Source organism: Echinops telfairi, unplaced genomic scaffold (assembly GCF_000313985.2).
Source record: "Echinops telfairi isolate 266 unplaced genomic scaffold, ASM31398v2 ScPeMD7_6;HRSCAF=24_1, whole genome shotgun sequence".
Classification (NCBI taxonomy): domain Eukaryota; kingdom Metazoa; phylum Chordata; class Mammalia; order Afrosoricida; family Tenrecidae; genus Echinops; species Echinops telfairi.
The window spans coordinates 17,696,918-17,722,554 of NW_022103903.1; the positions used below are offsets into that span (position 1 = coordinate 17,696,918).

At 36.9% G+C, this 25,637-nt stretch overlaps 1 protein-coding gene across 1 annotated transcript in view; it reads left to right on the forward strand.

Annotated features, from left to right (window-relative positions):
* Nucleotides 1-121: 121 nt before the first annotated feature.
* Nucleotides 122-25,637, forward strand: part of EPHA6 (EPH receptor A6) — a 1,133,516-nt gene continuing 1,108,000 nt past the window's right edge. The window contains exon 1 of the mRNA XM_045286264.1: nt 122-389. Within this exon, the coding sequence (XP_045142199.1) occupies nt 287-389 (103 nt within the window). The 5' untranslated portion in view covers nt 122-286. The remainder of the gene's footprint in view (nt 390-25,637) is intronic.

Consider the following 25,637-nt stretch of genomic DNA (forward strand, 5'->3'; position numbering starts at 1 on the left):
GGTGGTGGATGCCATTCCGCTCGCCTCCAGCCGCCACCAGCTCCCCGGCACCGCAGGCAGCGTTCTCCTCCGAGGCCGCGGCGCCGGCACCCGGGCAGCCTGGACCCTCGTGCCCTGCCCCCGGGGCCTCGCGCGGGGGGCGCCCCCGGACACCCCCTGCGGACCGGGTGGAGGAGGAAGAGGAGGAGGAGGAGGAAGAAGACCTGAACTCCCACGCCACCTAGGGCACCTGACTGCGCTGCTCCCACTTCGGTTGAAGGGGTGGAGGAAAGCGGCCTGGAGAACCATGGGGGGCTGCGAAGTCCGGGAATTTCTTTGGCAATTGGGGTTCTTCTTGCCTCTGCTGACTGCTTGGTCTGGCGAATGCAGTCACGTCTCCAACAACCAAGGTAAGGAACCGGGCGGATGAGCGGGAGGGGCTAGTGACCTGCGGACCAGGGCACCGGGTGTCTCCTGCAGATAACTTGGTCTGGGGGTCTGCTACTCCTGGCTCACCTGCAGACAGGAGTGAAGATGTTCCCATATCCCAGAGCCTGGCTCCCTTCTCAGGACTGGTGACTCCCCAATGCCTTTACAAGGCGGGATGGTCAGCAGCAGCATGGGTCCCACTGCTGCTGGCTGAAAGGCCAATGCCCCCTCTGTGCTGTCTCCACAAGAGGTCAGGCCCCTTGGCACAGACTTAATGGAGACTTCTGATTCTTGGCAGGTGCTCAGAGCAAGGAAACGCTAGCTTCTCTCACATGCTTATATGCAAGGCAGGTCGCCCCCGCTGTACCCTGTGGCCACATAGCAGCTTGTGGTGGCCAGTGTCTCTTCTCCCGGTCTTCCATCCAGGCCCGATGTAGACTTGTTCCACAGCACTTCTAGCTCCAGGTGCTCACACATCCCTACCTGTGGTTCCTCTTTCCGGAGGGCGGGGGTATAACAACATAGGTGTGAATTTCCAAGTTGCGAAGATCCCATTCTAGACACAGATTCTTTTCTGAGCTTTGTGTTTCAGTGGGTTATGGGGTAAAACCCCCGAACCAGACTTACTGCCGTGGAGTTGATTCCTACTCATGAAACCCTCCCTGTACGAATAGGGTCAAACTGCCCCAGTGGGTTTCCCAGACTGTCAATCCTTACAGGAGTAGTATAAGCCTTGTCTTTCTACAGTAAGTGGTAAAGTGAAGAGGGACGTGAAACATTCTGAATATGACCTTTTATTTAAACATATTGATGGAATTTTAGAGTGGATTTTTGCTATAGATACTACAGGGTTTGCCAAAAGGACCCTTACGTATCCTAAATGCTCTTAGACTAGGCGGAGAACAGCTGTAAAAGTTTTCCAGCAGGAGCCTTGCTGGATGCTCCCATTGGCAGAGCTCAGATGACCACTGCTGTCAACCTGCTATTTCACTACTTCTTAAAGAATCCACATACAAGTGGTTGTCATCAATTATAATTATCATCTAACACATTGTGTGGATGTTAAAGAGTCTAAGATTAATAGGTAGATTAAAATGGAACTCACATGAGAAGAGAATGTGCACTTTTTTTTTGGTCAGGGGGAAAACTGAAAGAGGAGGCAAATACAGCAATGGATTCTTTAAAATTTTACTCTCGAAAAATATGTGACCATTTTATTTAACCTATAATTCAGAACCAATATTGTGTTCTCATTTATAAAAGTGGTGCATTTACATGAATTTCTATTACTTTTTTTCTACCTGCAGAATGTAATCATGTATTCATATGTAAATGTAAATTTGGGAATCATCATTTTCCTTATGTCTTTGAAAATGTATCATATAAAAAGTACCAGCTATAATGCCATATATTCTCATATCCTCTTATGGTGGTGTATACCTTTGTACACCATTTCTCATCTGCTTCTAAAGGTTACTGGTATTAGATATGAAAGGCGTAATTCTTCATTCTATCTTTGAAAATAGAAGATTGCTGAAAAATAACAAAAATTATTTACTTAGCACTCATTGCTTCATGTGGAGAAGAGGAAACTATTTAGAAATTACAGAGTGAGATAATCATATTTTACCTCATGTTTGCATTGAGGCATATTAAAGAGACATACTTTGAGAGTCAAGCTTTACAGAAGTTTTGAACATTTATTTCTAAGCAAAAATTTCCCTAAATTAACACTTATTTGTCTGGTTCAGAAGGATAGCCTAATACCTACTCTAGGCTCTGGGAATATTAACATAAGTAACACAGAATTGTGAATTTCAAAATGCTATTTTACCAGATCATATGAAGTGTAATAGTATGACCTTTAAAAATATTCATATGAAATTTAAGGGTACAGAGATGTTATTAGTCAACCTCTAGCAGTATTTTAAAAAATATTTTAGTGACTTTCTTGTGCTATTTGGAAACATTTTACCTCAAGTGTAGGCCAAATATATGCAATTTTGTGTTTTTATCAATTAGTTTAATTAGAGAGTACTACACAGTTTATATATCAGTTAAGTAGGATTATATAGGTGGTTTACTAAAGCCTTTAATTTGCTTTTGTACTAATATACTAAAATTACAGGCTATACATAAGAACATACTTGAATTAAATAGAACCTAAAGGCTAAATTTTGAAGTTTCAAGAGTTAGTCTAAAGAGTATTATAGAAAAAGTATGATGGGATATTTTTCATAAAACATCAATGAGTACTTACAACATAGTGTATATAGCCTAAGGTCATAACGATTAGAAATTTTTCTCTGATAATACTCTTTCTTATATGGAAATAATTTTCACATACTGAAATCATCCTACTAAAATGTATCAACTTTCTCAATGTTATTCTTTTGAGCATTTTGGAAATATTTCATAACTTATAGTTTCATATATTGACTTATAGGTAATAAGAACCAAAATAGATCTCATCAATTTTAATACTCAAATATTGAATATTAAGGTATTATATGTACAATATAGAAAAGGTTAAATATAAAATATGAATTTGAATTCTACAGCTAAAAGTAATATCAGGAATATGCATAATGTTTAGTTCAAAGAGACTATTTCAATTTTCTGTTAATTTTTCATTTTTAAAGTTCTACAATAAAATTGTGTGTGTTTTTTTAAGGAGATTAAATTTTATTTTTATGTAATTTGTTTTCTTGATTAAGGAAATTTACAAAATAAAAATTTGAATGTAATTATTGGTTGTTAGTTGTTAGGTCTGGCCAATAGGTTCCAACATAGACCCCCCATGCACAACAGTGCAAAACACTGCCAGCCTACCTTACACCAGCGTCTCAGTTGTTGAGAGTCTTTCTCTGTTTTGCCGACCCTCGACTTTACCAAGCATGCTGTCCTTCTCCAGGGACTGGTCTCTTCTGACACCAGTAGAGAGTACCGGAGACAATGTCTTCCCGGCCAAGCTTCAGAGATATAGTCTCCAAGATACATTTATTTATTCTGTTGGCAGTTCATGGGATATTCAGTATTCTTCACTAACACTACAGTTGAAATGCATCAACTTTTTGGTTTTTGTTGTTGTTTTTTTTTTTGTTTTTTTTTTCTTCTTGTCCAGATTTTCCATAGATAGGAGGCGATTAAAAGTACCATGGCCCTGGTCAGGTATACCTTTGTTCTCAAAGTGACGTGTTTGATTTTTAGCACTTTAAAGAAATTTTTTACAGCAGATATATGCAATATAATATATAGTTTGATCATTTGCTTTCTTGACTGCTGCATCTAGGGATATTCATTATAATGATCTGTTGTACCAAATAAGTAAAATCCCTCAGAGCTGAAAAAATAGTTTAATCCTCACAAGTCGCAACATCCCCTCAATATTTACCACAAAAAGCAAAAAAGGACAAGAAGCAAATGCCCTGCTATTGAATTGATTCGACTCGTATATATTGACCCTATTAGGACAGAAAACCTTATCTTTCTCCCTTGGAGTGCTGATGGATCTGAACTGCCGACCTTGTGGTTAGCAGCCCAGCTGGGTACTCATTATGCCACCAGGATACCTTGATTCCTATAGTTATTAAAAAACAAAATCAAAACAAGCAAGCAAACAAACAAAAACTAAATCCTTACTGTGAAAAGACTCCCAACTCATAATGACTCCCTAGGACAGAGTAGAACTGCCCCATAGGGTTTACTGGCCCGTAATGCTTGTAATCTTAGCAGGATGAAGACGGTCACATCCTTGTCTGCAGAGCATTGATAGGTTTAAAACCCTGCCCCTTCAGTTAGTGGCTGAGGGCTTTCCCCACTCCATCACCCTGGATGCATAGTTACTTAAACTAACAAAAATAAGGAATAAAACAAACATAAGGAAACCTCAGTTCTGTCCAATTGATTCCCACCCAGAGTGACTCTCTAAGACAGGGCACAACAGCCCTCTAGGATTTCCAGTGCTGAAAATTTTCTGGAAGCAAACTACCACATTAGGCAATACAGATTTTAACAAAAGCATTTTTCTTCTCAAAATGTATAACCTTTATTCCTTTACTGGCCACTTAGCTGACCACAAAATGCAGTCTTCCTTAATAGATCACTTACATTGGTTACTAGCCATTAGGTATCCCTTCCTCTAAAGATTATTTTATTTTCATGCATTATTTTCTATATCATAAAAGAGTTACTTATTTCTTAGGGTGTGCCTTATGCTTCTGAAAATAATCAAATGGATGGGAAAATAGGTTTTAAGTCAAAGTATAGTTTGGATACATGGCTTTATTAGCTTATTTTCCTGACAATATTGTGCATTATTTTTTCAGGAAAATCAAGCAATGTAGTACTTGGTTCCATTAGCTATTAATTTGAATGAATTAGCTGGAAGATTTATTGGGCTTAATGGAATGTAAAAGTGAATATACCTAGGGAGAAAATATGTTCTTTAAAACAACAACAACAAAACCTGGCCTAAAATGAATTGAACTATCATAAATTTGACCCAAACATTTTAAGTTTGGATGTTGTTCCTATAGTTATAGACATGGAGAAATTATGAAACTTTTAGAATGTTCACAAATGAACATTAAATAGTGGACTTATTTTTTAGATTTCTAAAATACAAATAAAAATAGGTGAGTTATAAAGACTCTTTCTGAAAACTACCACTTGCCTGTTGTGCTGTAGTGGCTTGTGTGTTGCCTTGATGCTGGAAGCCATGCCTTTAGTGTTTCACCTACCAGTGTGGTGAAATGGATGGGTTTCAGTAGAGCTTGAGCATACAGCAGACTGAAAAGAGCCAATCCACTTTTCAGGGATCAGCCACTGAAAACATGATGGATGTCAGGAAACATTGTCTGATTATAATACTAGAAGATGAGCCCTCAGGAACGCACTCACAATACGGCTGGGGGAGAACTGCCGCCTCCCCCTAGTTCAGCCCTGGTGACACTGATGGAGAAAAGCGTCCCAGACCTGCGTTTTCCAAGGGGCACAGCTTTGAGAAACTGGACTCTGAAGGGTGAACACAAGACCCTAATCGACTGTGTTATCCAGACCATGAGACCTGTGCTTGCTGAAAGCCAGGAGGAGTTGAAGCAGTTTCTGGCAGACATCAAACAAATGAGAATATGACAATTCAGAATGAAACCTGGTTTCCTGTCTAAAATTTTAAGAATGTATTATTTTAGAAATAATAACTGGTTTATAAAACACAAATTTTTACTTTTTTTAAAAAGCATACAGTCATTAATACCGACTACATCTCAACATAAAGAAACAAAAATCCCCACCCCGGACAACTAAAGAACATCATGAATAAAAAGAAAATATGGAAGTCATTCAATATTTTATTTTATTTGGGTCCTTGATCAGTGCCTGTGAAAAGAGCAGTCAAGAAATCAAACAACGTGCTGTATTGGGAAAATGAGCTGCAAAACATATGTTTAAAATGTTACAGAGCAAAGGTGTTCCTTGGAGGACTTAGACACACCTGGCCCAAATCGTGGCATCATCAGTGCCTCGTGTGCCGGGAAAGCTGAGCACTGAGTGGCGCAGGCCAACGGGAGCTGAGGAATCGGAATCGCAATGTGGTGTTGATGGAGGATTTGGAATACACAAGATAAATATTCAAATTATCTATGGTCTACTACACATTTTTCTATTAGATGTGGCTTAAATTATAAAAACAAATATTAGAAAATATTAGAATATACACCCTTTGAAATTCTTCACTGGTCACTGCCTTGTATAAGCTACACATGTACAACTAAGATATCATGACTTTTTGTTGACCTCTATCAACTCTCCCCACCAAAGCACACTCACGCACACACATGCACGGGCAGAGGTGCACATATCCATCCACTGTGTCTGAGCACATGCCCATTTTGCCCTAAATGATGGTGGAATGCTAGCTCACACTGTGTGTGAGCGCAATCCGCAGTAACAGGTTAGCTTATTGACTAGTTGACTCAATGTTTCTTGGAAATGTGAAAGTAGTGATCAAAGATATGCTGAAATTATTAAAATGGGTTCATATCTCCCAACCTACAATATCAATTGTATAATTAAACTAAATCTGCCCAGAGGGATTCAATTGCTTACAGTGTTCTGAACAACTTATACTTTTATTAGACTGGCATTATTTCTTTAATGAAAATATATTATTTCTGGGTTTTGCCTTATTCGATGTTGCTTCACACTATTTTGTTTAGATGCTGGAGTGAAAACACGTGCTCTCTGATGTTATGGAGCGTGTTTTCTATTAGAGTGACTGACAAAATAAAATAAATAAAAATGGTTAAAATTTGTTTGAGGAAATAACAGAGGCACTGAAAATACTGAATAACAAGAAGTGTCCACTATTTTGTATGGCGCGTTTAGAAAAGGCCAAGAGTTTTGACCCAGTAAGTAAAATGAACCAAATTACATTTCAACTTCCCAGTAGCTCATAGGCAGAAATGATTGGAAAGTGCCATGAGCAGAATTATGAGTCTCTTGGAGTGTCAAGGGGAGACATAATGGTGGCCTGGCATGGAGATGGGGAGAACTGAGATTTGAGACATACTCAAGAGATGCTGTTGTGGATCCATCTTGCCTTACAGAGAAATAAATGCGCCATGTTAACAATTCATATAGCATTTTAAACAAATCTAAATAAAATTCCCATTAAACATAAAAATAGTCTTGTTATATAATTGTTAACAAGGTATAGGAGGGATGGCTTAGAAGAAAAAGGAAATAGCAAGATTGGAATACCTCATATAAAATCAGTCTTAATAGTACAATGCTACTATTTCAATGCACCGTACATAATGTGCACTCGTTGCTCATATATAGGAGGTGAAAATGCGTCTGTGAGTTTCTGACACGGTAATATTCCATATACAGTAATTTGTTATCAGTGTGGATGATGGCTCCGAAAGGAAGGGTCCAAGACAAGACAGACATTCACTGAAAAGTCGCGAAAGTGTCCTTCTTCATAGAGTGACACCTGGAGATTTGGTTTGGGTGCGGTTTGTTTATTTTTTTCATTTGTGATGAAATTGGTGTTGCTGAAAACAAAATAGTCTAAGTGATCCTAGATTTTAAATAGTTTTTCCTCAGCTGTTTTCCATTAATTGTTCTCTCTGCCTTGTGTCTAATCAATGAGAAAACAAATATGCACACAGTTGTCAGAGACATAAACTTTGACTATTTAAGACGTCTTATATTCTTGAGTTCAGGGGTGATGTAAGAAGCAATCAGACTGTCAACTGCATAGATTTAATTTTCTCCCCTGATCCACTAATTACTTATTACCTTGGATTGCCATGTAATATTGCTACAGGAATGTCTGAGGGCTTCAAAAGTTTGTGGAAAAAGTACTTTTCAATCCATTTCTCCATGGACTTTTTGAAGTCTGCTTGTATTTATTAAATTTATAGAAACATAAAATATTTAATTTAAGTAGTATCCATGTATATTTGCAGAATGTTTGACAATTCATTTTCTAAAAGTTTAAATTAAATATTATCAACTATTTACAGAAATATATTTGGTAAAACTTTCTAAACATGTAATCCGGTGAAGATTTTCCAGATCTGGCAGGAAACATTTTTCTTAAATTTAAGGTCTATAATTAAGTAAATAATCTTTTGAAAATTACTTGTGTGAAAAATAAAAGATACCAGAACTAATGATAAACCTTAATAATGTATAATATTCAGTTTATCAACCAATTAGAAATAGTATTTATCCATGAAATTGTATCTCAAAGTTATAGGAGATACTCACATCTGTTCTGAAATTCTAACTGCTTTCTTCATGTACCATATCATTCAGTAGTTACGATTTATTTTTTGTAATTTAAAGTGTTATAAAATTAGGAACTTCTAAAGTAAATGAGATTGTGCAAGAGAGAAAAAAAGGAGCGAAAAAATACATAGTATCTATCTTTTTCTGTGCTCCATTTGTAAAATCGTTTCCCAAGATTCTACTCCTTTAATTTTATTGAAATAGTAGATGGTTTAATTCATTTCATAAAGGAAAACATAAGCATTTTACAAAATTTCATGCACACAGGAAATATTTCACTTCACTGGTGGTGTTTCATACACTGATTTGTAGCCTGAACTTTTGTTTGGAAGGAGGACCGCCCTCTTCTTGATACTTGTATTTTAAAACTATAATTCTATTTGAAGTTGCACATTTCCAGTTTCAAATACAGGTGAGCCTAAATTTTAACTAAGTTTTGGAGTGAGAATTAGGAAGAAAGTATGTTATTTTCACTCTCTGTCCTGGAAATCGTTTCAGCTGCTTTCCCAGGATATTGCTGACCCCTCCAGTTGTTTGATGATCCGTACTTGGGAGAAATCATTGAAAACTTACTGCTTTTACTTCTCTTTCTTTCTATAACTTTAAGTGTAAAAGTGACACTGACTTCTTGATCATAGGAAATACAAGAAAAAGTACCTCTAGAAACTGAGTATTCAGGAGGTTGAATTTTTGTTTTTGCTGTTATTTGATCTGATTAAACGTACAATATGTACATACTCTCTGCTTCTGCATCATAGCTTCTGACCACAGATATTATGAATGTTATAGAATAGGCATTTATTTTAATAATATACTACTTATGTAATAATTGAGTGTCATTTTCCAGGTGACTGTATACAGTTTGTGGTATAAGAGGATTGAAAATAGAGACATTCATTGATAGTATGGGGATAAAACATGTAGATTGAAAAAAAAGACATGCTTTTAACATAAAAACTTACCACAATTTAGAAAGTATTATTTAGGAATTGCATACCTGTGGTGGTTATAGTTAAATATATTTGAATCAAGATTATAAAATAGTTTGAGTACTGATAGCTAAGACATATTTTGTACTAGTATGTATTCCAAGTATAAATTATCTATGGCAAATTCAACGGATATTCCCAATTTAGTGGAATTATATTTTCATGTCCTCTTAATTTTTACTCTTAATATCATCTTGTATTTTGCTGTATGATGATATTTTAATATTTCTAAGGATAACTGGAATTAAAAATAAATAAACTATGTCGAGGCCAATAAACCTATTCTAAGAATTAGAAAGACATTTGAAATTAATTTTTAAATATTATAATGCAGTAGCTAATTAAATATAAAAATGAAAAGATGAAAGATAAATGGGTAAGAAAAAAGTTATATTATACCACTTTTAATAATTAACCTATTTAGTTAAAGATGTATATTTTCAAGTCCAATAATACATACATATTTATCTGGTTTTCAAATAAGATTTATTGTAATCTACTGTGTCTCTTCACTTTAGAAGACACTCCCTAATCTCTAAAGTTTTAATTAGTGAAACTGTTTATATGTCAGTCTGTTAAATATTAAAATTACAATGAATGTTTATCAAATGATCCTACAGCTATGTTTACATTTTTTATACTGTTCAATGTGGAACATGTTCCTTCTTTACCCTTCTGGATATCAAGGACGCTTAGATAACATTACTATTGTGACTGCAAGTTAGAACAATTAGTAGCAAGCACAATGGTGTAAAGGGAAACAGAAGAACCAACCAATAGATAACAATGTACAAAATCCTAAATGAATGTAATTTTTTAAGATAAAACCAATGCATTCATTCACTTATTCAGAATCAGCACTGTGCCTCAACAAGGGGACAATCTACAACTCCAGAAAGATGATCATCCGCAGGAGAGTCTGAGCATACGAGGACTGTTACTAAGGAAAACCCAGGACCACCCTAGCTGCTTTAGTTGTTCAGGTTAATGAAAAGGTGGGAGTAAAAGGATTCGATTTTTTATCTAAAAAGAAACACAAAACCTTGGGAAATGTATATTGTTGGCGGAGCTTGTTGTATAACACTTTAAAAATAATTAGAAATGGACACATTCCAATTTAATTGCTTTTTATGACACTGTATTTAAGTAGAAGTCCTTATAGTAAAATGATGTATTGTCTTATGTTTTGCATTACAGTACCTTCATTTTATAGACTGGAAAATTATAGCACACACATTAAAATTACAGCTTATGAACTTCTGTAATATTTTACTATTTATGACTAAAATTCTATAAGTAGATGTATTATTTTTTAGATTTTTAAAGAACATTTTTATTCAGGAATGTAGAATTAGAGTTTTAAAATTTATTTTAAAGGCCCTTGGTTTAGATTGAAACCAAGCTATATCTCTCCTAACACCCCCTTTGAAAATTCTACCTATTTTTAAAATTATTAACATGTTTCTCTTATAAAGATATTTCTTTAGTGTAACATTTATGGTTATATTTGGATTTTTGTTACCATTTTCACTACTTACATAAACACTCCAGTTTTAACTCAGTGTGGTTTATTTAGATATATTTTCTAGAGTTCTCAATCTAGTTCAAAAATAGGTGCATATTCGTCAAATTCCTAAATGAAATATATCGACACCTACTATGTCTCTTTACTGAATTGCTCCTAGGAAATTAAAAATCAAGGTCCTGGCTCTTCACTCTGAGAGTGAAAACCTTAGCTAGTGAGACGATTTATATGTCAGTTAATAATTAAAATATTAATTTCCATATCAAAATGAAATTTATTGCACTTTCCGTAGCATTGTTTGAATTCATAAGTTTTTGTTTCAAAAGGTGAAAAGATAAGAAGCCTCTTATCAGGATTTATTAATTGATAGATGAAGATGCTGAGAATAAATATTAATTCACAATATTGGCCATTGTCATATAGTTGTCATCACTTCCTTTAGCTACAGGAAAGTAAATAAGAGTTGTCTGCTGATATTAAAGATAATATTATAAACACTGGAACTATATACCTGACAATTTCAGAGTTAGTAATTTAGCAAAGCTAAAATGAATGAAAACAATATTACATTTTATAAACCAACTTTAATTATATCAGGTAAATAAAAAATAATCTTAAAATTGTCCTGATTCACCATAATAATTTATGAAAATGGTAATTAAGGTAAGTCACTACTACAGAAGCCTCAGCATTTTAAGTAACTTTGAATTAGTTATTTTGGCTATTAAGATTAGAAAAATATACAAGGGAATAATGTATTATTGACCATAAAACTTTTTTAAAATCATCTTATTGGAGGCTTGTACAATTCTTATCACAATTCATATGTACATCCATTGTGTCAAGCACATTTGTACATTTGTTGCCGTCATTCTCAAAACATTTGCTTTCTATTTTAGCCCTTAATATCAGCTCCTCATTTTCCCCCTCCTTCCCCACTCCCCCCTCCTTCATGAACCCTTGATAATTTATAAATTATTATTATTTTGTCATGTCCTACACTGTCCTAGATCTCTCTTCACCCACTCTCCTGTTGTCGATCCCCCAGGGAGGAGGTTATTTGTAGATCCTTGTAATCAGTTCCCCCTTTCTATCCCATCTTTCCTCCACCATCCAGGTATCTCCACTCTCACCACTGGTCCTGAAGGGATCATCTGTCCTGGATGCCCATGTTTCCAGTTCCCATCAGTACCAATGTACATCTTCTGGACTAGCCAAATGTGTAAGGTAGAATTGGGATCATGATAGTGGGGAGAGGAAGTATTTAAAAACGAGAGCAAAGTTGTATGTTTCATCATTGCTACCCTGCACCCTGACTGGCTCATCTCCTCCCCTAGACCTTTCAGTAAGGGGTTGTCCAGTTGCCTACCGATGGGCTTTGGGTCTCCACTCTCCACTCATCCTCATTTACAATGATATGATTTTTTGTTCTTTGATGCCTGATCCCTGATCCCTTTGATATCTCGTGGTCACACAGGCTGTGTGCTTCTTCCATGTGAACTTTGTTGCTTCTGAGCTAGATGGCCACTTGTTTATCTTCAAGCCTTTAAGACCCCAGACACTATATCTTTTGATAGCTGGGCACCATCGGCTTTCTTCACCACATTTGCTTATGTACACATTTGTCTTCAGTGATTATATTGGGAAGGTGGGCACCCACTAATATGATTTTTTGTTCTTTGATAACAGATACCTGGTCCCTTCTACACCTTGTGGTCACACAGGCTGGTGTGCTTCTTCCATGTGGGCTTTGTTGATTTTAAGCTAGATTGCTGCTTGTTTATCTTCAAACCTTTAAGACCCCAGATGCTATATCTTTTGATAGCCAGGAACCATCAGCTTTCTTCACCACATTTGCTTATGCACACTTTTGTCTTCAACGATTGTGTCGGGAAGGTGTGCATCATGGAATGTCAATTTAAAAGAACAAAGTAAATACTTGAGTGGAGGTCCACTGTCCATCTGCTGCCTTAATATTAAACTTATAAATATACACACATAGCTCTATTTCCCCACCATCCTATATAAATATATTTACATATGTGCCTGCCTGTATTTAGACCTCTATAAATACCCTTTTTCTCCTAGTTCTTTCCTCTATTTCCTTTTACATTCCTCTTGTCCCACTATCATGCTCAGCATTCATTTGGGTTTCAGTAATTTCTCTCAGTTACATTGCCCTTGCTGAATCCCTACCAGGCCTCTCACCCCTCCTTGCCACTGATTTTGGATTACTTGTTGCTCCCTTGTCCTTGGGTGGGTCAACACCACCTCCTTACCTCTGCCTCCCCTTCTCCCATGTCCCCTTGGAACCATTGGTCCCGTTGTTTTCTCCTCCAGACTATTCATCCAGCCTATTGTATCTGGATAGATCTACAGAGATAATAATATGCACCAAAAAACAAGGCATAGCAAGACAAAGCGACAAAAGAGAACACAATGATGACAACAAAAAAGGAAACTAATGACCCATAAAAGAATAAATTAATTAAAAAAAAGAAAAAGAAAAAAATTTAAAAAGAAAGCAAAACCTTGACAAAAAGAACACTAATGACCCATAAAAGAATAAATTAATTGAAAAAAAGAAAAAGAAAAAAATTTAAAAAGACAGCAAAACCTGTAAATAGCTCAAGGTCTGATTTTCGACCTCTAGGCATGTCCTCCAGTCAAGTCCCATGGAGTGTCGTGCTCTGGCCCCAGAGTCTATCTATCCTTTGCACTATCTAGGGAACTCCCTGCTCTGCCCACCCCCCATTGTTCTCCCACATGCCTTTAGTGTTTTGCCTAGGTGTCATGGGGGTCTGTCCAGTTGGATCCCGAAACTGAGTGTCAATGTTATTCCCTGTAGGGCCATGGGTAAGCGAACGATTTCGTATCTCATAGAGGGATCAGCCATATGGTCTACTCTGTGCATTGGCTGTTCGGAGAGGCGATATTGTCCTCCAGGCCTGGTGGGCCAGGATGTGCTCCCCTCTCTCTTCTTTCCCCTTCGTTTGCTCCTGGGTGCTCTGATCAGACATGACCCTCTCCTCTAGCTACAGCTTCAGTGCCAGCTTCTAAAGTAAATTCTTCTGGGGGGAGGGGCAGTTGTCCATGTAGCTGGTACAGGGGCGAGCCCTCAGGCTCCTCCACTGGCTCCCCACTCCTTGCAGGCATGCTGCATTAGTCTGGCACTGGCTTTAAGTCTGGCCCCTCATTCCCTGTGGAAACACAAACAGTATCTTCCCCTTGGAAATGGGGTCAGTGCCCTATTTCCCCCACCACCCATCTCTTGTTTTTTTTTCTTTCTTTCCTCCTTTTAAAATGATTTAACTTACTTTTAAAATATTTTCTGGGTTGTTTTTTAGCAAACTATTTTGACATAGTGCCTTTAAAAAATGTTACAAAATCCAATTTTCATTGTTTTGTTCATTGTTTATATTACCTTAATTGAAGATAGACTGTACCTGTATATTTTTCCATTTTATACAATTTTAAAATTAAGAAGTGTTCTTAATAGTTTCTTACAATGTTAAATTTTGTTTTATTATAATGTCCTTTTCCCTAATTTTTCTAAATATTTGATTTTAACAGGGTTTCAAAAATTAAGAATTGTTAATGTTCTTCCAATATTTATCTAAAAAATCACATATATCATTTTTTGATGGAGTATATATTTTATATTTGACAAATATACCACTAAATGCACATAGGAATACAAATTCTTGCCAGTGTGATATTTTAAGTGGAGAAAAATCAATAGCAGATTAACCATGATTAGCTGTTGACATTTAAAATTGTACAGTGAGAATGTCAAAAAGCACTGAAAACTATCAATCTAGTTTTAAATTATAATACAATTCTCTCACTTGAAAATAGTAGCTCATGGTTTTCTTTTCCTCAAAGTAATAATTTAAAAAAATAAATAAAGATATTCTGATGATAATTGATTTCAAATAATTGATTAATTGAAAAAAATTACAAATTGCTCAAAAGCCTAAGGTTTTACATACATCTAGGTTTGTTATCACTTTTAACATTACAACAATTATTATATTAGTAGTATTGGCATTATTTCTATTTTACTAAAACAATGATCTGTATTAGTTATATAATTGCTAGCTTAATATGTTTCCCCTCCATCATTAATTTCACAGTTCCAGCAGATGTCATAAAAGTCCTGGTCATACAGTAGGCTATGTCCTAAAAGTCCTGGTCTTACAGTAGGCTATGTCCTAAAAGTCCTGGTCATACTGTAGGCTCTGTCATAAAAGTTCTGTTCATACAGTAGGTTATGTCATAACAGTCCTTGTCTTACAGTAGGCTCTGTCATAAAAGTCCTGGTCTTATAGTAGGCTATGTCATAAAAGTCCTGGTCATACAGTAGGTTATTTCATAAAAGTCCTGGTTGTACAGTAGGTTATGTTATAAAAGTCCTGGTCATACAGTAGGCTATGTCATAAAAGTCCTGGTCGTATAGTAGGCTATGTCATAAAAGTCCTGGTCGTACAGTAGGTTATGTGTTGGGCTGCTAACTGCAAGGCCAGCAGTTGAAACCAGCAGTTATTCTGGGGGGAAAAATGAGGGTTTCTCATTTTGTAAAGATTGATGGTCTTGAAAACCCACAAGGACCGTTTTATTCTATCTTCTAGGATGGCAGATGGGCCCTGGGGTTATAGTGGTTATAGATAGGGCTGCTAACTGCAAGTTTAGCCGTTCAAAACTATCAGCCCCTCCTCCAGAGAAAGATAAGACTTTCTACTCCCATAAAGAGTTACAATCTCGGAAACTGACACAGGCAATTCTACCCTGCCCTCTGGGGTCTCTGAGTTGGCATTGACTTGATGACAGGGAGTTTGTTGTTGTTATTGTTGTTTTAATAGGGCCAACTGAGCAGGGATTGACTCGGTGGCAGTGAGTTTGAGAATATGAGTGTTCTTTGAAATGTAATAACATTTATTTAATTCTCTGTTGGAGTACATACCATGAATCTTTAATAGATTATTTCCCTATAATTTAAGAATCTGACTTGTACCTAGATTTTTATTTGATATTTTCAGAGTTTTAGCATCTTAGTTCTTGAAAATTATGATTTTTATATGCCAGCCTTCACACACACACACACACACACGCGCGCGCACGCGCACACGCACTCAGACACTGAATAAGTATTATGATGATGTAACTTCCATTCTCCCAATGGAACCCTCACTTGGTTGGAAATTCTGCTCCTAATAGGATACCAGAACCCAGGAAGCTTATAGGATACCCATCCTACAAAAGAAAAGCCAATCATTTCCTTGCTCACATTTTTGCCAATTATATATTCATCTACTTATCATTGCAATTGATCTTTGTTTCTAATTTTAAATCTATAGTTATACTCTAATATGAAGATGGAGAACATTTTGCATCAAAAAGAGATGAATGAGTTCGGGCTTTGCTATGCTCACTTCTTCATATACTACCTATACCTATCATGTTAATTCCAAGTATTCTCCCAACTCATTCTTTAGTTATGTTTATTCAAGTTTGGCTATCAAGATGGATTTCTGTATCTGAATTTTGCTGCTCATCATTCCGACCCTCTGAGATTTGATTCTGAAAGCTCACGGACATGTAGATCATTAGGTAATTGGGAAATGAAATATTCATTTACCATTCACTGTACCCATATTTTAAGTACTAAAAATAAACTCTCTGACACAAGGACAATTGTAGAATGGCCAACAATAGTATAGGTTTGGAAGAGGAGTTTCTTACTTTCCAATTTAAATCAACCCTAATCCATTCACCTAATATCCGCATCAACCAGAATGACAGACATTTACCCAGGTGGTGAAGACAGGTGGGAGAGAGAGGGAGAGAACGATCCATCCCAGCCTAGGGGAAATATTTACTACACGGAATGCAGCAGGCAAGAGCAGGTGAGAGAAGGTGCATGTGCTATACTGTAGGTGAGCACTGATTTTGAACACACACACACATCTACACAATCTTCTAATGTCAAGTTCTGAGAAACTTCTCAAGTAGAAGAAGCTAGAAAAGAGTTGAAAGGTTGTTGAGTATTGAAACTTTTAGATGGAATCTCTAGATGAAAGCAGGGAAAATTTCCTACCACACCTGCCTCAGAACAATATTTTTTGGAGGAGTTTACCATTTTATGGAATGATGTCCATTCATCTTTTCTCAGTTTTCTCAGTTGTTTCATAGAGAGAGAGTCTTTCCCTAGCCTATGTCATGAAGCTATGTTATGGCTTCAGGTTAATATCGCCTGCCTCAGAGGATACCACAAAGACAAGCATTTCTTCTGAAGACATAAAATGTTCTAAAAAGCAATTAAGCAAAAATGTTAAAAAAAAACATTCATGTACTTTGAACCATTAATTCCACTTTTTTTTTTCACATTCTATAAATGTGTCTTTTTTTTTTTAACATTTTATTAGGGGCTCATACAACTGTTATCCCAATCCATACACACATCAATTGTGTAAAACGCATTTGTACATCGTTTCTCAAAACATTTTCTCTCCATTAGGTCGACATTAGGTCCTCATTTTTCCCCTCCCTCCCCGCTCCCCCCACCCGCATGAGCCCTTGATAGTTTATAAATGGGTATTATGTCATATCTTGCCCTGTCCGACGTCTCCCTTCATCCACTTTTTGGTTGTCTGTCCCCCAGGGAGGAGGTCACACACAGTTCCATGTAATCGGTTCCCTCTTTTTATGAATTTAAATTCTAGGGAAATGGATAATGTCAGGCCAAATACTTATATAGTCATTTTCTTTTCAACATTAATATAAATTTGATGAATTAGAACCATGATAAATGCTCTAGTATATGAAACTCTTCTGAAAGAGAAAAATTCTTTGGAAAAAATTCTTAAATGAGGATATATGTAACCGCAGGATTCTCAAATACCTCGGTGCAAAAGAAGTAAAGAAACTTGTTTTGCTGCTCAGAGAGAACATGAGCAAAGTGGTAAAAGATTGTTTGTACAAGGAGTTTGATGAGACTCTACGGCTAGTAATTTAGAGTGGCTAAGTAGTGCAGTGGTTACTTTGGGCTGCTAGCATCAAGGTCAGCAGTTTGAAACCTCTAGCTGCTCTGTGGGAGAAAGATGAGGCTTTCAGTTCACTTTGCCCCATAGGGTCGTTATGAGTTGGAATTGACTCCATACCAATGAGTTAGGTTTTTGGAAGGGGACCATTGAGGGATCCTGGTGATGCAGTTGCTAAGAAAAGGTCAGCAATTCCAAATCACCATCTACTATAAAATCATTATTCTCAACCTGGAGCCCTGTTGGCATAGTGGTTACATGTTGGGCTGCTAACCCAAAGGCCAGCAGTTCAAAATCATCAGCCATTCTATGGGAGAAAGATGAGGTTTTCTACTCTTGGATGCCTACAGGGCCCATTCAGTCCCGGCCTATAGAATCATTATGAGTTGGAATGATTCCTTGGCAGTGAATGGGTGATTCTCTACTTACCTGCAACAAACCTGAGAGCAAGGAGGGAACCGAGTCGAGAGCAGTTCTTTGGGATGCTCTTCAGAAGCATTTGATCACTGAACTCACCTAGTAGGAGGGTCCTGGGTAAGGGTAAGGCTTTCACCCTTGTCTGGAAAACCCACAGGGATACCCTGCCTTACAGGGTCAGAAGTGGCCCAGTGGCAGGGAGGTTTTGATTTCTGTAGTGCTAGAAAAGAAAGGCCTGGTGATTTGGTGATTTGTTTGTGAAAGGTCACTGACTGAACACCTTACCGAGTACAGTACTGCAGTTGTAGCAGTAGCCTTTCCCCATAAGCTTAGTTACGCAAGGCAAAGAGGGCTACAAGAACTACAGAAGATCTGTTAACAGTGCTGAGCACTTAGGAGTGCTGTTTTTATCATTAGGCATATAGCAATGCATGGCATTGTAAGAACTACCTTCTACAAGGGGGAAATATAGGCAGCATTTGTTTCCCGTCTCCTTGCTCTTTAGGGATTATTAGAGTCTTGTATTAAAAACTTAAGACTATTATACATTGAAAATGGAATATAGTTGAAATAAACAATTGTTTTTGTAGTTTGAGGTTTTTCACTGAATTAAAAAATAGCTGTTCATTTATTGCTGTAGTTTTCATAATCATTTAACAGTTAATTCACTGCAATCTAAAACTTTCTATTTATCCACACATGCACACAATTGGAGATACTATGTTTGCTCTATAAAGATAAGTTCTTTTTTTCTTTAGCTTAGAGTGGTTCATATAACCCAAGCATTTCATTTTAGTATGGTAATGAAAACTACTGTAAATTTAAAATATTTGTACATTTTTACTTTTTCTACTAGATCAGACTATATTATATTAACTGTTCCAAATACAACTTGCTTACTACTGAAGTTATTAGGAAAATCAGTTTAAATCTGAGTTCAAAATAAATGGATCACATTGGGTACTTACATAAGACATTCCTTTGAATAACTCAAACATAGTTTATACTCAGCAGTTTCCTCCATTAAATTCAATATAAAAATGTATTATACTCCAGTTGATGGAGATTTAGACTTATTAGGAAAATTTAGGAAAGAGAGCTAATCTTTTTCAGCTGTGCATATTAATTTAATTCTACCACTTTATCTCTATTATTCCACCTCTCTAAGGTAAGTAAGTAGCATAAATTACTATACTTATTTTACTAATGAAACTTATATGGAAGTTAAATTCCTTGCCAAAGCTGATAAGACAAATTGGTAAGCACAAAGGGAAAAGAAAGCAAGTATTAATCTTATCAGAATGGTGTACATTCTAAATGGGAAGAACATTTTCAGGAAACTCCTAGAATACTAAAATTGAAGGGATTTTCATCTTAAATATTATCACTTTTCATTAATGTCTTGGAGATTTTAAAAAACAATGAGCCCTTATCCCTTACACATATGATAATATGTTTTAAAGAATAGAAGGGTTATTCCAAAAAATACATTTTAAAATTATTTTCTCTAGATTTTATAACTATTTTGCTATTGGTAGTTAACAGCTGTAACATTAAATAATAGTGTTTTAACCTAATTGCTCTTAATGTAGGTGGCTGGAAAGCCTTGTTCTCTGATCTCTGCTGTGCACCTTCTCTTCCTGTATCGCCTATTTGTGTACCCAATTATCATGATATATTTAAACTGCCACTCTGCTCCAGAAGCTTTGATTAATCAGCAACAGTGAAAATATCAGTATCTAGTGAGAAGCCAGGATATCTGAGTAATCACTCTGATCTCCATGTGGATTATTTCTTACTTTTGTCCCTGAGCTCTGACTTTGCATAGTCCTGTTCTAACACTAGTCTATATAAGAAATGCTACAGTGCTTGCTCAGAACACAAACCCCTGTGTCCTAGTGTTCAGTGTTGCTAGAATATAAATACCACAAGTGTATGGCTTTAATATACAGAAATTTATTTTTATTATAGTTGAGGATGCTGAAAGTCCAAAGTCAGGGTACCAACTCCAGGTCAAGGCTTCTTCTTTCTGTTGGCTCTAGGGAAGGTCCTTATCTCTTCAGCTTCTGTTTTTTGACTCCTTCGTAAGCTCAATGGCAGTTGACATCTTGCTTCCCTACTTTGCGTCCTTCTCCCTACATAGCAGTTTGATTTATATCTCAAAGTGACTGGTTAAAACACAACCCACAGGTGTGCTATATCTCAAAGACACTTCAAAATCTGAAGGAGCTCAAATTATGAACACCTGGCTGGCAGAAAAATATGGCTGACAGTGGAAGTCCGAAATCCATTTGCAGGGTTTTACATGAATTCAACCTCCCGCGAATCTCCCCTGACCATCGTCCAGCCATGTTCCTAGCCTGGCTATCCGACAGAGAACATTATGCAGTTGATTATGGAAGATATTGGTTGTTGTTCCGTGTCATCACATTAGTTCTGACCCTTAGCGACTTTATGCCCAACAGAATGAAATACTGCCCTCTCCTGCTCCGTCCCTGCAGACATTCCTGTGCTTGAACCGTTGTTGCAACCACGTGTCAGTGCATCTCACTGGAAACTTTTTCTTTTTTGCTGCCCCTCTTTATCACACATGATATCTTCTTCTGGTAATGGTCTCTCCTGAGAATATATCTGAAGTATTTGAGATGAAGTCTTGCCATCCTTACCTCCCTAGGAAATCTCTGGCCATGCATCTGCCAAGACAAATCGGTTTGTCCTTGTATCAGTCCATGGTACTGCTAATATTCTTCTGCAGCACCACATTTCAAATTCATCGATTCTTCCTCAATCTTCTTTATTCAGTATCCAACTTTCACATGCTTATGACGCAATGGAAAATACCATGGCTTGAGTCGGGTACGTCTTAGTCCTCAATACTTTTCAATACTTTCAAGATGCCTTGTGCAGCAGATTTACCTAATGCAGTACATCTTCTGATCTCTTGACTGCTGCTTCCTGGAGGATTGGTTTCAGATCCAAGCAAGACAGAAATCATTGACAACCTCAGCCATTTCTCCCTTTACCTTGACTTTCCCTATTGATCCAGATGTGAGGAAGTTCGTCTTCTTGACAGGGAGTCTTAATCCATACTGAAGGCCGCAGTCCCTGATCTTAACAAGTGCTTCAAGTCCTCCACACTTTCAACAAGTAAGGTTGTGTCATATGCTTATCTTAGATTGCTAATAAGCCTTCGTCCAATCTTGATATCGCATTTTTTCATGTAACCCAACTTCTCAGATTATTTGCTCAACATACAGATTGAACAAATATGGGGAGAGGACCCAATTCCGAGGCAGACTTGTCCTGATTTTAGACCATGTAGTATTTCCTTGTTCTGTTCCTACCAGTCCCTTTTGACCCAGGTACAAATTCCTATTGAGCACTATGAAGTGTTCTGGAATCCCCATTCTTCACAAGTTTTTCCATAGTTTATTCAGTTACACACAGCCAAATCCCTTTGCATAATCAATACAGCACAAGAAGACATCTTTCTGGTATTCTCTGCTCTCAGCAAAGATCTATCTGACATCAGCAATGATATTCCTTGTGCTAAGTCCTCTTCTAAATCCAGCCTGAGCCTCTGGCAGTTCCCTGTCAATGTACTGCTGCAACCACTGCCGTATGATCTTCAGCAACATTTTACTTGCATGCAATAGCAATGATATCGTACTATAGTTGGAGCGTTCTGTTGGGTGACCTTTCTTTGGAGTGGGCACAGATACGGATCTCTTCCAGTCAAGTGGACAAGTAACCGTCTTCCAAATTTCCTGACATAGATGCGTGAGTGCTTCCAGTGGAAGATTAGGTTAAAATTAAATTTCTTATCATTTTATCTCCCTGTTGACACATTTCAAAGTTGGTTTAGTATTTTCTGAGTTGATTTGAGAGATTTTCTGTGCTTCATCTAGACACTGTTGTTTGTTTGGGTTTATTTTTTTGCTTCCTGTTTGTGCTTTGTATAATTTTTCCATATATTAAATTCAGGATAGATAAATTACAGAGAAAGTAGGCTGGGAGGAAATAGGAAGGTGACAACAAGTATGAGAAGAAAATGTAAAATTGATTGTGGTGATGATTACACAATTCTTCTTAATACGATTAAATGATTAGATTGTATGGTATGTGCAGTATATGTCAATAAAACTATTTTTAAACATAAAAGGTAATTTTTTTAAAAAGATTGTTAATTTTTAATAAGTACCCTACATCATTTGTAAGCACATTCTTTGAGAAACCCTGACCTAGAGACCTTTATCAGTATCCATTTAAGCATTTCAACTTTTTTGTTTGTTTGTGGAAGGCAATGAGTGCGGTAAATGGCAATGGGGTGGGCATAACTCCCCTCCTCTGACTCTCATATTTCCAAGAGTGCAGCAGTCCGACAAGCCTCTGCTAGCCATCCTTTTTTATCTATTCTTGTACCAACCTTGCGACCATTTTCTTTCTATGCAGGGTTTGATAAGTTTTTGCAATGGTCACACAAAACTCATAAAGAATACTCATGGCTATAAGGGTTTATGAGGGAAGTTATTAGTTTACCAAATTCAGAATCAGTAAACAATAGGGCTACAGTAATTGGACTCCTCTGTCCACATATAGAGTTCTTGTGGAAGGGCCATATTGATTGACTACAATGCAATAGAAATTAAAAGTAACAAAACCAGAAATAAAACGTATTTGCAAAATATTGGGAAACCACAGAATCACATAGACTCCTGGAGAATCAGTTATAAAGAGATGGGATATATCATTTGGGCATCCAGAAGGAACCTCTGTGAGGTGAGCTGATTTAAATCATTTTGTTTTTGTTCCTGTTCATCTCATTTAAAAAATAGGGCCTTTAGGTAAACAGTCTCCCCATGACTGGATCCTATGGGGGACAGGTGATTCTTAAATACAATTCTCTGAAACAAGTAAAACGAATGAGAAACTCAAACCCAACTCAGTGTCCTGGAGTCAGTGGTGACTCCCGTGACCCTAGGGGACAGGGTAGAACTGCCCTGTGGGTTTCTGAGACTGCACCTCTTTAAGGGAGTAGAAAGCCCACGTTTTTCCTCAGGAGTGACTGTTGGTTTTGAACTTTAAACCTGTGGTTTGCAACCCAACACCAGAATAAAAAAAAAAGTAAGGTCTAACACTGGTCTTGTGATGCAATCAACCAAGTAACTAATTTTAGAATGTTGGCCTGTCTCCTAAAAACTCAATTATAAATTACATATGACTGTGTAATTAAAAATGTATATAATTTCCAGGTTCCTTCCAAGGAAATTAGGCGTCACTTGCTACCACCCTTCTAAGACTATTAACAATTTTGGAGGCTTATTATGTCCCAGTCATGGAAGTTAGCTTCCCAAAAGGATAAACTCCACTTCTTCCCTACACATAATTTAAAGCATCTTTTGTTATGATAAAATTCTTATCCTTTACTATAGAACAAGTAGAAAACATACAGGTGGCCTGAATGCTTAATTTTTCCTTTACGAGGAAATTGACTTCTAACTAATGATTTTTTTCTTTGTTCAACACCAATATATTCATAATTTTGTACAATATTGTCATCACCATTTGCCTTATTAGCACGAGAAAAGTCCCACCAAATACTATACCTAACATTGATTGAGATTTCTCACAATATAATTGTGCTTTAAAAAATAAACTGCTTACTAAACTCTAGAACAAGATCAATAAGCTTTTAAGCCATATATTTTTAAAGTCTTTAGTAATTGATATTTTAAGGGCTTGGATATTATCAAAGATTCTGCCAGTGGTTCCTCTATAAAAATTTAAGGAAAATGGGAAAATTTCCCAGAAATGGCTTCTCCAACACAGAAGCTACAATTATGTGCTTTTACATGCTCACTTTTTAGTGGGCACCCTTCTAAGTACTTCATTGTATTCATTGTTCTAATCCCCACATTAGGATAGAGAATACGATCATTATCATCTTCATTATGTCAGTGAGGAAACCAGGCCACAAGATTTAATTAATATGTTTAATAGCTTAATATTTTTTCCCCAATGTTAAAGGCTGTTCTTTACAGAGTAACGGTTTTAATCTGCGCATTCTGACTCCAAAGCTTATGTTCTTAACCAACATATATATGTTGTTGCTCTAAAGATGGAGAATTGACTAAAGAAAAACTTCTCTTAGGATGTGTGTTAGGCCAGGTTGTTTAGAGAAACAAATCCAGTGACACTCATATGTATATGAAAGAGTTTTATATAAACAAATAATTATATACCAAGGAGGCATCCCGGCTCAGTCCAACTGATGTCATAAGTCCTGTGTTAGCCATAAGAACCTCTTCCGACTCCAGTAGCTGCATGCTGGTAGTGCAGAAGCATGAACCAGGAAGCAGAAAGATCCCAGGGCACTAGTGCTGAGTCACAAGGACTGAAGGGCCATGGAAACACACCAGGGTCAGGTGGCTTATGTAGGGTCACACCTGGAGGCAGAAACAGTACCAGTAAAGAATGAGGTCCCAGCCAGGAGGAAGGCAAAGTGGCAGAAAAAGAGGCAGTTCTCAGAATCCCTCATTCTCATATCACAGGCCACACTCTTAAGGGGGTGTCCTCAAACTACACACTCCTAAGGGGGTGTCCTCAAGCTACCAGTTTACTGACAGGTTTGACAACCCTCCTAGCCAGGAGTGTCTCACTGACACAAATCACCCAACCACAGAATATGAAAGAGATGCATATTAAGAAAGAGAATTCAGACTAGAATTCTGTTGTATATCTGAAGGTTGAAGTGTCTATTTGAAATGCTGCTTTGCTAGGGCAGTTGTAGGGAAAAAGAGGTAAATACTATTTGATATTCCATATCCCAAAGCAGTAACTACTAACTATAGCATAAACAGAGAATGATTATGATTAGAAATGGTTATAAAAATCATGGCCTAAGAACTCATGCACCAGTTGTAGGTGTTTATAAATTCACCTAAACATAGTTAAATGTTTGAAAATGTTGTCTGTTAATAAACTTCTTGGAGTAAATAGAAAATCTCAGGAAAGATCGCTTCTGTTTTTGTATACATACACCCATTTACATAGCATATCACATTTTACATAAACCCAGACGGATATTAATTATTTGAACAGGAAAGCATGTTAAAGAAAATTTTGATCTTCATTAGTAAAAGATGTTAATAGGGAATCTAGCCTTCTATCTATAATTTCCTCTCTAATTAAAACAGTTGACGAGTGAATTCATACATAACCTAGGTTTTATATGTTTGTATTAGTCTGGGTACTTTGGAGAAACAAATCCACAGCAACTCATGGATAAGAGAGAGTTTTATGTAAAGAAAATGTGCATCACGAAAACATCCCAACTCAATGCTGCCCAAGCCCACAAGTCCAACATTAACCCAACACCAGTCCACAAAGTCCTCCACCTCACAAAACAGAGGCAATGATGCTGACTGCAGGAGGAAAGCTGAGTCAGTGAACGAACAA